Source organism: Cupressus sempervirens, chromosome 7 (genome assembly GCF_028749045.1).
Source record: "Cupressus sempervirens isolate cs-2001-9-10 chromosome 7, ASM2874904v1, whole genome shotgun sequence".
Taxonomy (NCBI): domain Eukaryota; kingdom Viridiplantae; phylum Streptophyta; class Pinopsida; order Cupressales; family Cupressaceae; genus Cupressus; species Cupressus sempervirens.
Window position 1 is genome coordinate 931,800,764 of NC_143124.1, and position 15,779 is coordinate 931,816,542.

At 38.1% G+C, this 15,779-nt stretch overlaps 1 protein-coding gene across 3 annotated transcripts in view; it reads left to right on the forward strand.

Annotated features, from left to right (window-relative positions):
* Positions 1 to 15,779, forward strand: part of LOC149550625 (D-alanine-D-alanine ligase family) — a 332,888-nt gene that overhangs the window by 51,086 nt on the left and 266,023 nt on the right. For all 3 annotated transcript variants that reach the window (XR_016354220.1, XM_089793611.1, XM_089793612.1), the window contains 4 exons: positions 1,222 to 1,284; positions 3,603 to 3,680; positions 6,825 to 6,917; positions 7,044 to 7,163. Coding sequence is in view for 2 of the 3 variants with exons in the window: in XM_089793611.1 (XP_089649737.1) it covers positions 1,222 to 1,284; positions 3,603 to 3,680; positions 6,825 to 6,917; positions 7,044 to 7,163 (354 nt within the window). In the remaining variant the exon portion in view is untranslated. The remainder of the gene's footprint in view (positions 1 to 1,221; positions 1,285 to 3,602; positions 3,681 to 6,824; positions 6,918 to 7,043; positions 7,164 to 15,779) is intronic.

Genomic DNA, 15,779 nt, shown 5'->3' on the forward strand with positions numbered 1-15,779 from the left:
GCCATTTTTCTTCAAAGTCTGAAACTAATGAATTTGATTCTTCACTTACTGCCTAATTTATCACATCAGTTATTTATTTCCTATCCTTGTAGTTATTTTCAATGGAGCGTATATTATTCCCCAATTTTGGTTGACTTTGGTCACAACCAAGTGCCTTTGAGCCAGTAATACACCATACACCTTTTTAGTCGATAAAAATGATTGAGTAGCCAATTATGGTCTTTTGTATTGGTACAGCACTAAACATTTTTATTCTTGTCAGGCCGCTCCCACCAGCTGAACAGTTGGAGGCCAAATGGTAGGCTTACCCAAGCTTTCTAAATGTTATCTGGATGTATATTCACAACAGACCTTCAATCGGTAATTGTATAATTATCCACAATTATAAGTTTTCCAATGCCTCATATCTTGTTATCTTCAGCAGGTGCAAATATCTTTGTCAGAAGCACACATAAATTCAGAAAAAGCTGAAAGTAGAGGAAAACAATAGCACCACCCTGTAAAGATAACAAGCAAATACCAAGGCTGCCGTATTTCTCCTTAACTTCTATTTGTTTGAGATATATAGAGATGCTCTGTTACCATATGTTGCAAATCAGTATAAATTCAATAAATCCTTGCTGTTTAATTAATTCAAACAATTTTCCAGCGATCACAACTAAATATTGGGTTTCATGCCATTTTATGAAGATAATACATTATCATTTCACATCAGATTATATATAATATTAACATTCATTTTTGTTTTACGATTGTCTGTTATTGGCTGTAATTGAATAGCTACATGAGTCAGTTTGCAACTATTTGTCTTGCAACTGGGATGGTAGGTTTTGCAAGTAGACCTCTACAGCAAGCAGACTAAGCTAGCAAAATTGGTGAACACATCTACAGAGGTTTTATTTTCTTTGAAAATTGAGATGTGGAAATCAATCTTGAGAGATGGAAAAATTTGATTATAATGGTAATATTTTTTCATGTTCAAATATTAATTGAACTACAGGAACTTCCATTATTAGAAGTCTCTGATGAGATTGTTATGCATGCAAATAAAAGCCTGAGCTATATGATGAACATACACTTTTGTAATTATAATTATCCTTTTTCATTCTATTTTTCTGTCATTATAACTCCTACAGTCTAGTTGAAATCTGTAAGTGTAAATTAATTTTTTTTAACAATTGCTACTTTTGCTTCTCTAAATACAATATCTGTGACTGACAGTATAATGCGTCAATGGAGCTTGACAATCAAAAATTTGTAACGATTCCAAACTTCCTTGTACAGGTATTTTAGTTAACAGTTTACACCCTTTAGGTGAACTTTTCCAATGCCCTCCCATTTTCATTTCTCTTGGTACAGTTTTATAGATGGAGTTTATGGCTTCTTTTAATTCGTCTTTTTGTAAATGAAGTTTTAAAAATCTATCTACAATGCATTATATGGTTTTCAATATTCAATGGATGTACGTCACTTACGAGAGTCATTGTTGTCTTCTATGTGTTTATGAATTGGGTTCTTTCTAAATGTATCTTCAATTATTCCTCCAGATCAATTTTGTCTATCAAGAATAAAAAATTCTCTTTGATTGTAACAATAACGTGTAACAAATTTTAATGTTATTAAAGTTGTCTTCATGTTTATTAAGAATTAGTTGTCTAAACTAGAATATAAGAATAGTCAAACATGGGATGGCATCAGCAAGGGATTATAAGCAAGTATCTTATTGACATATATCACACATTTCATTAGTGTCTTGTATACATTATTTATCCTTCTCTTGCATTCTTTGATGTCCCCTTTTTTGGGAGATTACTAGTCGATTAAATAATTAAATTTTATGTTGGAGGGAGCATCTATTTATAGTGTCACCCTGTCAGGTTCATTCATCATCGTTCATCATCAGGATCACTTTGGTGTTGTCAGATTTCGATTCTAATGCCTCTTCAATTGTTTCGCAAGATGGGTGAATTGTTATTATTATTCATCAAAATACACTGAGGTTGCTATTTTTGCTAGTTTTGTTGGTTGGTCACTTTAGTATCATAGCTTATTGGAACTAGGACAAAAACTTTTAAATCTTGGGAAAAAGAAATAGTGGTCTTGCGTGTCAAAATATTAAGTTATGGCGGAAAAGGTCATTTTTTGAGCCAAAAGCAATTAATAAATTATATTAATGGCACTTTATTATATTTTAATGTTGTGTAGAGAAAGCTTCTTAAGTGGAGTTCTTTTGAGAAACTGGTGTCATTTGGACATTATAAATATGGGGACATTTGATGAGAAAAGAATTGGATCATTTAATTATCTTATTTTGCTTTGACGTCTTTGTGACATTTCCTGAAGTTCTAATTTTATATGCCCATGCTGAAGTAGAAGGTTTTGGATTTGAGAAGCGCCTAGTAATTCACAGTTGAGGTATTGTGAATGAATTCTGAGAGTTGTTATAGTTTAAATTCTGGAGTCTTCCTTCTGTTTTGACTGTAGCTGGGAGACATTGTTGTGTGGGAACTTAATTGCATTTCAGCCTGCGTTCAGCCGGTTCTTGCATGGATATTAATTTGTGCAAAATTGCAGTCATTCCGTCATTTGGAGCTGTTGTGATCAAAGTACACTTGTGTGTGGGTTTTGGATATTAATTTTTGATGGTAGGTTTTGAGTAGTTGACTACCAGAGTAGTCCTTGGATTGTGATTGGCAGGGAGTTTTATGAGGTGGGTTCTCTTGAGTTACCTTGGAAGAATATATGTCATGACGTTGATCTTAGTAGAGTTTTCATACCTCTGAGAGTTGTTATGGATTATGTCGGCAACTTAGGATGGGCTGATATGTTTTAGTTTGTGCCTATAATGGGCGTTGTGCACTTACATGGGAGATCGTTCTTAGTTGGAGAGTTGTTCAGTGGTGTTAGCTTCATGAGATACTACTATATCCTCATATCTAACAGTACTGACAACATGACAATTTGAGATCTAGTACTGACATGTTTAGTGCATTGCTTCAGTGAGTTTTTTACCAGTGGCTTCACAATTCTAGGCATGTTATTTATATCAGAGTAGCGCAGTTGATTGACAGAGTAACATTCTCGAGGTTGATATGAGATTGATAGAGTAAACTTTCTTAATGCAACACTGTTTGGTTTTTTTCTGAAACATTAATTTACATATAATAATATGGAATGGATGTGACATAATTGTAACTAGTGATCTTGTGAGGAACAACTATTACAAAAGTTGTTTTGAAGTAATATGCTAGTAATTATTTCCTGAATTCTATGTGTTTCTAGTACACCTTGATTTTCTATCTTAATATAAGTAATACATATCTATTTTTCTTTTAGTTGAATAAAAAACTAAGAATTGGATGAGGTTCTTACATAAAGTATATGAACTTGTGATCAATGGTATTTATGTAGATTATTTTGAGACATTTCTAAATTTAACTGATGTTTGAAAAATGTTATCATGATATAAAAAATCTCATTGTGTACAGCTTAAATTGTGTTATATGAGGAATATTGTTTTCCATGAATGTTAAATAACATTATTAAATTTGATGACTGAGAGATCCTTCAAGTTTGAATTATATTTTTTATTGGAAAATCAGGGAACTGAAGCAGACGAGAATGAATTGTTGAATTGGTTTACATCCAATGGTTTGGACATTGGCTCTGGCAAGGTTGTGGTAAGTGAGAATAGATATTCAATGATGTTTTATTGATCGTTAATAGATTCAGCCTACCTAATTGTAGTACAAATCTTCATTTGATGCTTGATTAATACATTTTACATTGCCTGTGTATTATCCTCAGAAACACATCTGCATCTTTTACATGATTTTTTTTTAATTAAGTGAAAAAGACATTCTCCTATGCAAATAAATTCTTAAAAATTTGAAGTTTCCCAAGTTTCATCTTGAACTTCAGTTTCTTACCATTAAATATTGGCATTGTTGTTGTGGTAACTAGTAGGTAGCCAAGAACAACTAGTAGGATAACTGTGACTCATAATGTCGATATGAATGGAATTATTGTTAGTTATCAACATGATTTAAGTTTAAGAATGCTTATGATTTTATCAACATTGCTGCAGTGAGCTAATTAGCATGGTTGCTATCAAAAGATGGATTTTGTATATTCAGAAGAATTGAAGTAATAGGGAAAATTTGATGCGAGCGAAAAGAAAGGAAACAAATTAACAAAAATATAAATTATTGTAGACAAACAAGGAAATATATTTGGTGAAACAAACATTATAGAAGTATGTTGTATACCTTTATTTAAAATGACATTTTTTTGAATTTAGTGTAAACAAGAGCATATAATTAATTCTAAATAATTATTAAGAACTTATAAATAATTAAATATACTGTATATTTCTTGAAAATGTTATACAACTATAGGGTAGAAATGCAATATTGTTTTTTTGTTAGATTATTTTGGTTGTCTGTTGGTTCTCTCACCTGTGAAATATGAAGAAGTTAAAAAATATGAACAAAAATAGCTTAAAAACCATACAAGAACTGACTATAACGAGCAAGGCTAACAGGTTGACCAAAGGAGTCCCAATACCATGCTTGGACAAGAGCAAACAATCTGAAAGGAACAACAAAGCTTCAAACATACTGAAGAAACAAAAACACAAAGGCAGCATGTTAACATTGTGATTTAAGAACAACAATTTCTGTAGGTATTCTAGAATATTGTAAAAATCAGTAGTAGCTTAACTGTGATTCCTAATGTCAATATGAATGGAATTTAATATCTAATTACCAACAGGCTTTAAGTTAAGAATGCATATGATGTTATCAACAGTGCTGCAGTGAGCTAATTAGTGTGGTTGCTACCAAAAGATGGGTTTTGTAAATTCAGAAGAATTGAAGTAATTGGGAAAGTCTGACGCATGCAAAAATAAAGGAAGAAACAAATCGGCAAATCTGTCAATTCCCTTGAACAATAATTTTTTTGGTGAAACAAACAATATAGAAATATGTTGTATAGCTTCATTCAAAACAACAAAATTTTCAAGTGTAGTGTAAACAAGAGCATTTAGTAATTTCTAAATATTTATTAAAAACTTTTAAATTATTAAATATTACTGTATATTTCTTGAAAATATTGTACATCTATAGGCTTGAAATGCAATATGCTTTTTTACTGATAGACTATTTAGGGAGTCTGTTGGAGCTGTCACCTGTGAAATATGAAGAAAATACAACAAAAGATGAACAAAAATGGCTTAAATACCATATATGAACTGATTGAAACAAGAAAGGCTAATAGGCTGCCCAAAGGGGTTCCAATACTGTGTTTGGACAAGAGCAAACATTCTAAAAGTATCAGAAAAATGATTCAAACATACTGATGAAACAATAACTCAAAGACACCACGTTAACATTGTGATCTAAGAACAACTTGTTTAGATACATTAGAAGATTATAAGAATCACTAAAGCCTTTCAACTCAATTGGTGCATATGCATCTCAATATCATTTCAAACTAGGAAGACTAACCAATGTCCTAGAGTTTATTAAAAGGGGCACTTAAGTAAAAAGAAACAATGATAGTTCATGGTTGGAAATAATCTTTCAAACAATAAGATCACAAGTTTATTATTTTACATTTTTTTTTATCACTATTGAATTGTTAGAAGAAGCTCACAGCTGTATCAGGTTTATTGAAGATTGATATCTCTATCTCAGCTTAGTAGTTTTAGAGAAACAAATATTAATATTATTTCTGGAGTGCACTAAAAAGTAAGCAAATGTGGAAAACTTTAGATGAAAAGGACAAGAATAACTTTTCTCACGAGTTGTCAAATTGCAACCAAAGTTAGACTTGAACAACAATACTGTTTTTTGATATTGGACTTATTAATTAAACAAATAGTCCTGAAACACCATCTGTATTTATATCAAATTTTGCAAAAGGGTCTCACTATATTAATCACGGATGTCCAAACATCATCTTCTTTAAAATGAATCAGACTCAAGCATGTGAAAATGAGTAAACATTCAGAAAACACATGTATTTATCCAGCATTAATCTTGAAGTGAGCCGAGTTCTGTGCAGATTGGTAAAACTATAACTGTTGTTAGAATCAGGCTGAAGACCAAAAAAAGTGCTGAAGCAGATATTTGAAAGAAAATTTGATAATGTTGGAACTTGAGAGATTCTCTAGTTCATCACAGTCAAGCAGGATTTGAGATGAGATGATGGAAATGGAAAGCTGAATGTTGAAATTTGTATTGAAGACATCTTTTTTCGTACACTTACTGAGATAAAGGCTGTGAAGTGATCATAGTTTTGAGAAGAGTGCTGCGGTTACCAATTGAGGCCCTGATTCACCACATTTCGTAATCACACTACTGATCATTTTTACCTCTAAAATGATCCAATAATGGAAACACTGATAACCTAGACACAATAAGCTCACTTCCAGTAACTTCATCTTTAAGAGGTTAAAACTTAAAACGGAGGAGGCTCTGTTCAATATAAAGTTTTTTGTATTACCAAATAGACTGTTGTTTTACTGGTGTAAGCAATATAATATGAGTATGATATTGTCTGCCTCCATACCCATGGAGAACATCTGAACTGCATATGAACCTAGTTTGACAGCTTGTGTAGAAGAGTTGAACAAATTTTAATGTGAAGCTTTAAGTTTGAATATGAATATTTCTTAAAGAGTTCCAGTAATTTAAGGCATGGCCATTCTTTTTTGTTATTTTCTTTAGAAAAATGCACTTTTGTAAGTTGAAGACATTAAATGCTTTCTTCCATGAAAGATATAATTTAGGTCTTCAATTATATTTTTTTGTCACTTGCAGGTTAAACCAGCTTGTGCAGGATCAAGCATTGGTGTTAATGTTGCCTTTGGTGTTGATGATGCCCTTAGAAAGGCAAATAAATTGATAACAGAGGTTTGCAACTTCATTTTTTTAAGATGAAGTCATTAGTGCAGGGCTACAAAGGCAGTACTCACCTGTTCTTGGAGTAATGAAGAAAATAATTGCATTTTATTCTATAGTCTTCTTTTGGATATGCAGGGTGTAGATGTAAGAGTTGTAATTGAAATCTTTCTTGAAGAAGGGAGGGAATTTACAGCTATTGTTCTCGATCTTGGCTGCGGATCTGATTCTTCTCCAGTTACGCTTCTTCCAACTGAGGTAAACGATTCTTATAATATAAATCTAATGAGGACTTTATCACATGACACTTGCAAATTGTCACTCTTTGAAGGATATTTTGAGTTCTCACCAAGTAGCAAACATTGGTGGTTTATCATTTTTTTGTAGCCTTTGCAATATGGATTATGATGAGAAAATTCCTGAGAAATAATAATATTTTCCTTGAAGTTACTTAATCCTATACATGATGTGGCCATAAATGTTTGATCTTTACTTTGAACCACTTAAATGAGAATACTGAATTACTAGACTTGTGTATCATCCATGGAATTGGTGTGTAGATAGGAGGATTACATCCACCTTAGTTAAGTATTTATCTGTTGTTCCAACTCTTTTAACAATTTGCAGGATTACTTTACTATAGGTCACTTTATTTTAAATACAGTTATTGTAAAACAATAACAATTAAATTCACTGTCATTATCGAGTTCTATTTTGGTCCCTATTTTCATGTGGGTTCTATCTTGGTACTGGTTCATCCTTGGGTACACACAAGGTACTGCCTTGGCACTTGGTTTCCTCGTGGTTCCTTCACGTGGAACTTGGGTGTCTAGGCAATACCATTGGTATACATAGGAATGAACTTTCAATCATGATACCTGCTACTTTCTGAAGCCTAATAGTTGAGACTGAAGTAAGATTAGAAGCACTTAGGGAGCTTAGACACAAACAAAAACACATAAAACTGATGCGCTTGGGTAGCGTAGTCTTTAGACAAGTCACTCCGCTACTTCTGAGTTATGTCAATTACATTTAGAAGTGTCAGTAGCTTTCCTCAACCTAGGCAACCATTCTTGTTAACGTAGGGATTTGAGACTCAATACATCATTGCAGAGTCATGCAAAAACACTTTTATCCTGACTACATGCCGAGTAATTGCAATTGTAAGCAAAATCCTAATGAACCATCGATACACATGTAATGGACCAACGTCCTTCTAACTTCTATTGACAGAGCCGTACGGAGGATGTTTGGCGCAATCCAACAAATACAGGTAAGAAGCCGTACGACAGGGTGCTTGGAAGATGAAGCCGTACGAAGGTTATATACTGATGGGCCGTACGGTGTGTAGCAGGCGTACTTAGAGACCATACGTTGCCAATAACATGTAGAGGATGAATGGAGTCCGTACGGTGAGGATATTGCCTATTGGGATAGTCGTATGGTGATGGAAATGGTTTGCAGAGGGTGTACGGAGGTGGGAGGAAAGGACAAGAGGCTATACGGTTCAATGTCCTACTATATTTTGCCTTATAAGTATCTGACACTCAAGTAGTGTTCATACAAGCTGAAGGTGATTGGAGAAAGGCCGCACATCAAAGTAGGGACTCGTACGGTGTGAAGATATGGCTGTCCGGTTACTATGAATGAAAGAGGCCGTACGTGGGCTGAGTAATGCCGTAGACTACTTTGGGATGATGCTAATGAAGCTGTACGGTGATATTCCAAGGCCGTACGGTGAGGTAGCGTACGAACTGGACCTTCCGGAGGGTAGCCGCATTCACAATGCCTTCCATGTTTCCTATCTGAAGAAGGCTATCAGGCAAAACGTCACAATCACTACCGACCTTCCGCCACTCAGTGAGGAAGGGAAACTCATTCTGGAACCTGCTGAGATTCTTGAAGTGTGTGAAAAGGTCTTGCGAAATCGCATTGTGAGAGAGTACTTGGTACGTTGGCAACACCCACCTTTGGACGACGCAACGTAGGAAGGCGAGCACATCCTCCAGCACCCGACATTGCACTTGCTTGAGGACAAGCAAATTTTGGGACGGGAGGATTGTAATGTCCCCATTATAAAAATAAATGATTTAATCTTTGTAACGGGCCGATTGATTTTTTTTCTTGGACCCATTTTATTTTGTTTTGTTTTCGTAGTTTGTGTCGCCGTTGGCTAACTTTGTACACCCTCGGAAAGTTTTTCCCGATGGGTATTTAAGCATGGCTTGTAGTAGCCCGTAGGAATGCTTTTGGATTATATCTCTCTGTATTGTGGATTCCTGTTGGAGTTCGGCATTGTTCGCCATTTCGGAAGTGAAAGACCTTCCCTATTTGGCTTGCTCGATTTCGGTGGGAATCAACCCTCACCCTATTCCGGTGGTGTTCTTGGACTGTATCTGGCAAATTGTGGACTTAATTGCATATCTGTTCCTGTTGGTGAATCTGTGGACTCTGTGTATGCAAATTGCGTATGTTACTATGCATTTCTAAGTGGTATCATTTGACTTGTATTACTGTTCATCATTAGGCATTGTAGACTGACCGTACGGCCCCATTATTTCCTTCCAAGCAATCCCCTCCATCCGTACGACTTCTAACTCCATTCCATTCCTTACCTCACATGTGGACTTAATTGCATATCTGTTTTTTTTGGTGAATCTGTGGACTCTGCGTATGTTCCTCTCTGCATTTCTAAGTGGTATCATTTGACTTGTATTACTGTTCAGCATTAGGCACTGTAGATTGACCGTACGGCCCCATTATTTCCTTCCAAGTAGTCCTCTCCATCCGTACGGTTTCTAACTCCTTCATTCCATTCCTTACCTCACCGTTCGGCCTTGGAATATCACCGTACAACTTCATTAGCATCATCCTAGAGTAGTGTATGACATCACTCAGCCCACGTACGACCTTTTTCATTCATAGTAACCATACGACCATATCTTCACACCGTACGACTCCCTACTTTGAAGTACGACCTTTCTCCAATCACCTTTAGCTTGTATGAACAATGTTTGAGCGTACGGATACTTATAAGACAAAATATAGTAGGACATTGAACCGTACAGCCTCCTGTCCTTGCCTCCCACCTCCGTACACCCTCTGCAAACCATTGCCATTATTGTACAGCTATCCCAGTAGGCAATATCCTCACTCAGCATACGGACTCCATTCATCTTCTGCATGTTATTGGCAACGTACAGTCTCTAAGTATGCCTGCCATACACCATACAACCTATCAGCATATAACTTGTGTACGGCTTCATCTTCCAAGCACCCAGTCGTACGGCTTCTTACATATATTTGTTGGATTGCCCCAGACATCCTCTGTACGACTCTGTCAATAGAAGTTAGAAGGACGTTGGTCCATTACAGTGGTATCAAAGCTCTTCGATCTTGCTAGCTTGTGGACAGTGAATTAGAGTTTATAGCCGGAAGAGAAGGACACATTCTGTTGATCGAATGGCTGACGAACGGGAACCAACTGGCACCAAACTTGTGGCACTTCTGAGGGAACTTGCCCGGAATCAGGCACAGATCACGGATACAAAGCAACTCATGGAGGAAACCCTCAAGAAGTTGGCGGAGAACAAAATGGACACAGCGCGGACTCAATATTGGGTAAACCACACCCTTAGCCAGCACGCTCTTGACCTTCCCACCATGGACGAAAACACATCACGGAGAGAGACTTCTGACTTTCGAAGAGATAAGAGAGGACTGGAGGAATGCAAACCTTGAAGAGGACATTTCCTACAAGGATTACGCAGATCTGAGAATGAGATACCCAAGAGGCGGAAACAAAGGAGGATATTTTAATGATGGTCTCACGAGAAAATTGAGTAAGGTGAATCTGTCTCCATTTGAGGGATCGGTTTCCATTTCAGCATAGGCGTGGGTGATGAAAGCCGATACCTACTTCTAGCTGAATCCTATGCCTGAAGAAGAAGCTATCAAATTTTCTGCATTGCACTTGGAAGGAGTTGCGCACGAATGGTGGCACCATGGCACCATCACATTAGGGCATGATTAAATAAAAACCTATGCAGAATTTATGGAGAGATTAATAGAACGATTTGATGGGAAAGACCCCGAGCTCAATTTCAAAGATCTGGTGCAACTGAGGCAAATTGGATCCGTAGATCAATTCATTGCAGAATTTCAGAGACTTTTCGCGTTGGTCATGGACATCTCCGAAAGAAAGCAGGTCGTGCTCTTTATGGACGGGCTGGCAGAACCACTGAAGGGTTGGGTGAAGGGATTCAATCCGTCAACCTTGTTGGAAGCGATTAGTAAGGCACGAAGCATGGCATCGTCGTCGGCATCATCCTCATCCTCTCGGAGTCACTCACATCCGAAACCGCCGATGTTTCCTAAGACAAACCTCTGCGCAAGAAGCCGTCATTAGATAAAGCATCCTGACAAGAACTCCGAAGGAAGAAGTTGTGCTTCAATTGCAAGGGACCTTGAGAGCCTGGCCACTGATGCCTCGGGAAGGGGAAGGTCCATTACATCGAGGTAGTGTCCGATGAAGAGGACGAACATGAACAAGAGGAAATGTCAGTGGAAGATATCCAACCTAGCAATGACACTAGCATGGCCAGTTTAAACCGTATGGAGAGGATTGCTGCCTTGGTATAGCGTGGGGAATCCATTGCATTGGCTGGCAGTCCAAGGTGCACAGTTTTCCGCGTGCAGGGTACCCTTCAGGGTCAAAGGGTCACGGTGATGTTGGAGAGCGGAGCTACTTTGAACTTCATAAACTCATCCTTGGTAAAGCGTAGAAGTCTTCCTACGGAAGCACACGCAAGCTTTCAGGTCAAGGTTGCCAGAGGGACTTTCTTGCCCTCCACGCTCACCTCACCAATGCGATGGATCACGCAATAGGGGCCATAAAAACATGGCTTCAGTTTCTTCTTTCCTATTCCCTTTAATGAAGACTGTCGGTATGGCTGAAGCCGGAGATAGACCAGATCCCCTACTTCAAAACTCCTCTCTATCCGGTGTTTGTCAGCGTACACTTTCTGTCGATTTTGTGCCTGTTGTAGGTTTACTTTCAAGCTCCTGAGTATGTCTTGTCCCTCTTGAAGGCAATCTTTAACCTTTGGAGCGCGACTATCGCCCAGAACTGTGTCGATGAAGGAGAGGGGTTTGTGCCCGTATAGAGCTTTGAACGGCGCCATCCCGATCGACATGTGATATGTTGTATTGTAACAATACTCCTTGAGATGGATCCATTTTACTCACGCATGTTGTTGTGGCGAGACGTAGTTCCGTAGGTAGCCTTCGAGCCATTTGTTTACAATTTCCATCTGGCCATCTATCTGTAGGTGGTAACTCGTGCTCAGTGATAATTCGGTCCCTACCATCCGAAACAATTCTGTCCAGAAGATACTGCCGAATCATCCATCCCGATCACTAACGAGTTTTGGGGTAACCCGTGCTAGCGAAAGACTTCTCTGAAAACAGTTCGACGACTTGTGCAACCTGAAGGTCTAAGGGGATGGCGAAGAAGTGAGCATAATTTGTCAATCTGTCAACCACCACGAAGATGCAGTCCTTTCCGTTCACCTTGGGAAGGCCTGTTATGAAGTCCATTGATACACTTTCCCACTTATATTCGGGAATCAGCAAAGGCTGTAACAGTCCGTTGGGAAGGGTGTGTTCGGATTTGTTCTGTTGGCAAACCGTACATTCTCTCACTTCTGTAAGTCTTAAGGAAGCCCAGATGTCCAGCTAGAGGGGAGTCGTGCACTTCCTTCAAGATCTTCTGCTTCAATTTGGATTTTGGCACTAGGTAGATCCGATCTTTATAATAGATGATATCATCCACCACCCTGTACCAATCATCATGGATGTGACCATCCCTTATCTCATAGGCAAACGTATTCTTGGAATATTCTACCAACAGTTGTGCCTTCCAGTCGGTTGTGATCTGTTCTAGCAAGCAGATGGGGGGTTTTCTGGACAAGGCATTTGCAACAACATTGTTCTTTCCTTTTACCTATTCAACGTCAAAATCAAATGACTGAAATTTGCTTACCCATTTTTGCTACCGTTCGTTCAAGTCCCGCTGCTCCAGAAAATGTCTCAGACTGTTGTAATCTGTACGGATGACAAACTTGGTACCTACCAGATACTGCCGGAACTTGGTTAGTGCATGTACAATGGCCAGCATTTCTTTGTCGTAGATGGAATACAAGTGTTCTGCTGGTGTAAGCTTCCTGCTCTCATAGGCGATGGGGTGTCTATCCTGCATCAGAATTGCTCCAATGCCTTCCCCGAACACGTCGCATTCCAAAATGAACGGTCGGGTGAAGTCAAGCAGTGCAAGAACCGGGCAAGTGCTCATGGCCTCTTTTAGCTTATCAAAGGTGAGTTGTGCTTCTTTGTTCCACTGGAAAGCCCCCTTCCTCGTTAGATCCATTAAAGGTTCGCTGAGCTGAGAAAAACCCTTGACAAATCTCCTGTAGTAACTGCATAATCCGAAGAACCCTCATAGATCTGTGAGTGATTTTGGGTGAGGCCAGTCGAGGATAGCCTGAATCTTCTCTTGATGCACTTGAACCCCGTATTGACTGCCGACATGCCCCAAGTACAATATCTCTGTCATACCAAACTCACATTTGGATTGTTTGGCGAACAGGGACTGTTCCTCCATGATACTCAGAACTTCGTTCAGATGCTTTAGGTGCTCCTCCCATGTCCTGCTGTAAATAAGGTCATCAAAGAATATCAATAGATACTTACGCACCTATTTGTTGAAGATGTGGTTCATGCACGATTGGAATGTAGCAGGTGCGTTGGTTAAACCGAATAGCATGACCAGGAACTCATAGTGTCCGTAATGGCAGTGGAAAACCGTTATCTTCACATCCTCTTCCCTCATTTGGATCTGATGGTATCCAGAACGAAGATCGATTTTTGAAAAATAGGCCGCGCCATGTAGTTCATCCAACAACTCATCTATCCTCGGGATGGGGTACCTGTTCTTTATTGTGCTTTTGTTTAGCGCTCAATAGTCAACACACATGCGCATCGTTCCGTCCTTTTTGACCAGCACCATAGATGACACGAATGGGCTAGAACTGGGACGGATCCATCTTTTCTCAAGAAACTCTTGAATCGTCTGTTCGATCTCATCCTTGAATTTCTTTGGGTGGTGGTACGGTGTGGTTATGATTGGTTTTGCCCTTGATTCCAACTATCTTGTGTTTTCAAACCCCTGATGCGGTGGTATGCCAGGAGGAATATCCATGAAAACTTTTCCATGCCCACTTAAAATATCTTGAAGCTCTTTATCCTGTGGAGGTGTTTTGTCATGTCCCCTTTTTAATGACATGTCATTTTTCAGTGAATTTTCCTATCATGGACTCTTGTAGGCAGATGATTTTGGTAAGAGAGTCATTCTGATGATTATTTGGGGATTGGATGGTCTATTTTTCTTTTGGAGAGATGGGGTTGATCATATTTTTATTTTATGTGTTATGCGGGGCCAAAATAATATAATTTTGAGTTGAGTTGCACTTTTTATATAAAAGTGTATTATAAAGGAATTTCATAAGAATATTTTATGGATACTTCTAGAAGTTCTTAGCAGCTTCTTAGAAAAGTGAATAAATAGAGTGCTTGGCCCCTCATTTGGACATCTTATGACTTGAGTTTACACTACTTTTCTCTTTGAGCATTTGTGGTGCCATCTTGGTTTGCAGATTGTCATTTGATCATTAGGAACGAAGTCTCTTAAGGATTTGCATAACTGAGGAGGTGAAATATCTTTTGAAGGGTTGCACTTTGGAAGTGGTATTCAGCTACTTCAAGTTGGGCTTATTTGGACATTTCCTGCAGGGTTCGATTTTCAGCCTGGACATACATTTTTGCTCATATCTCACTGTTGGTTGGGAGTTTGATTTTTATTTTCTCGGAGAATTTTCCTTGGAGCTTGGCGATTATTTCCATAGCATTTTCGGCACCTTTCAGCCTAGCATTTATTTTTGCTAGGTGCCGTACCAGTCCGTACATGTACGATTGTACTTGCAAGCTGTGCGGTCAGAAAGTTTGAGGGCAGGTTGGAGTTGCATTTTCATCATTTCGTCTTCAGCATTCAGTTTCCAACATTTGCTCAATCCAGGTTCTTTCTTTTCAGTTTGTAGTTGCAAGAAATTCTCAGTTGCATTCAGGCCGTGAAGGTTTGTTTCTAATGTGCCATGTTGTAATGCTTTGAGTTGAAAATCGCATATCATATGTAAAAGCATTTGGTATCATTGAATAAATATATTGGCACTATTTGACATCAGCTATTTGAGTAGATTTATTGCACAACAATTTCCTTTATTTAGCATTTTACTTTCAATAGTGCATTTAATTTGCAAGTCAAGTGTTTGACGAAATTTCACAGTTCAATATTAGTGGTTATTAGTGGCCTATTGGCAAGGGCCACTACAATGGTATCAGAGTGGTGTTCTTGCCATCTTGTTGGGTAAAGAATCTCTATGCATTCTTTAGTTTTTGGGTATCACAAGTATTATACACGCAAGAGAGCAGCACCTAAAGGTGAGCAGGAATTCAGAGATATACTATGGGTGAAAGACAGTCATAGAGTCCACCTAGAGTTCCTAGAACTGATGAGGATGAGGCTAGAAACTTCTTTCGGGCTATGGCTACTGGACAGCAAGAGATAATTTAGTCTATACGTGCATTGACTACTATGATGGTGAAGAAAAAGGATGGTACATTGAGGATGTGCATTGATTACAGGGTGCTGAACAAAAGGACAATCAAGAACAGGTACCCCATTCCACTGATTGATGTGAAATATCCCTTTTCAGATATTCACTAAAACCCTCGATTAAAACTTACAAATTTTAAATCCGA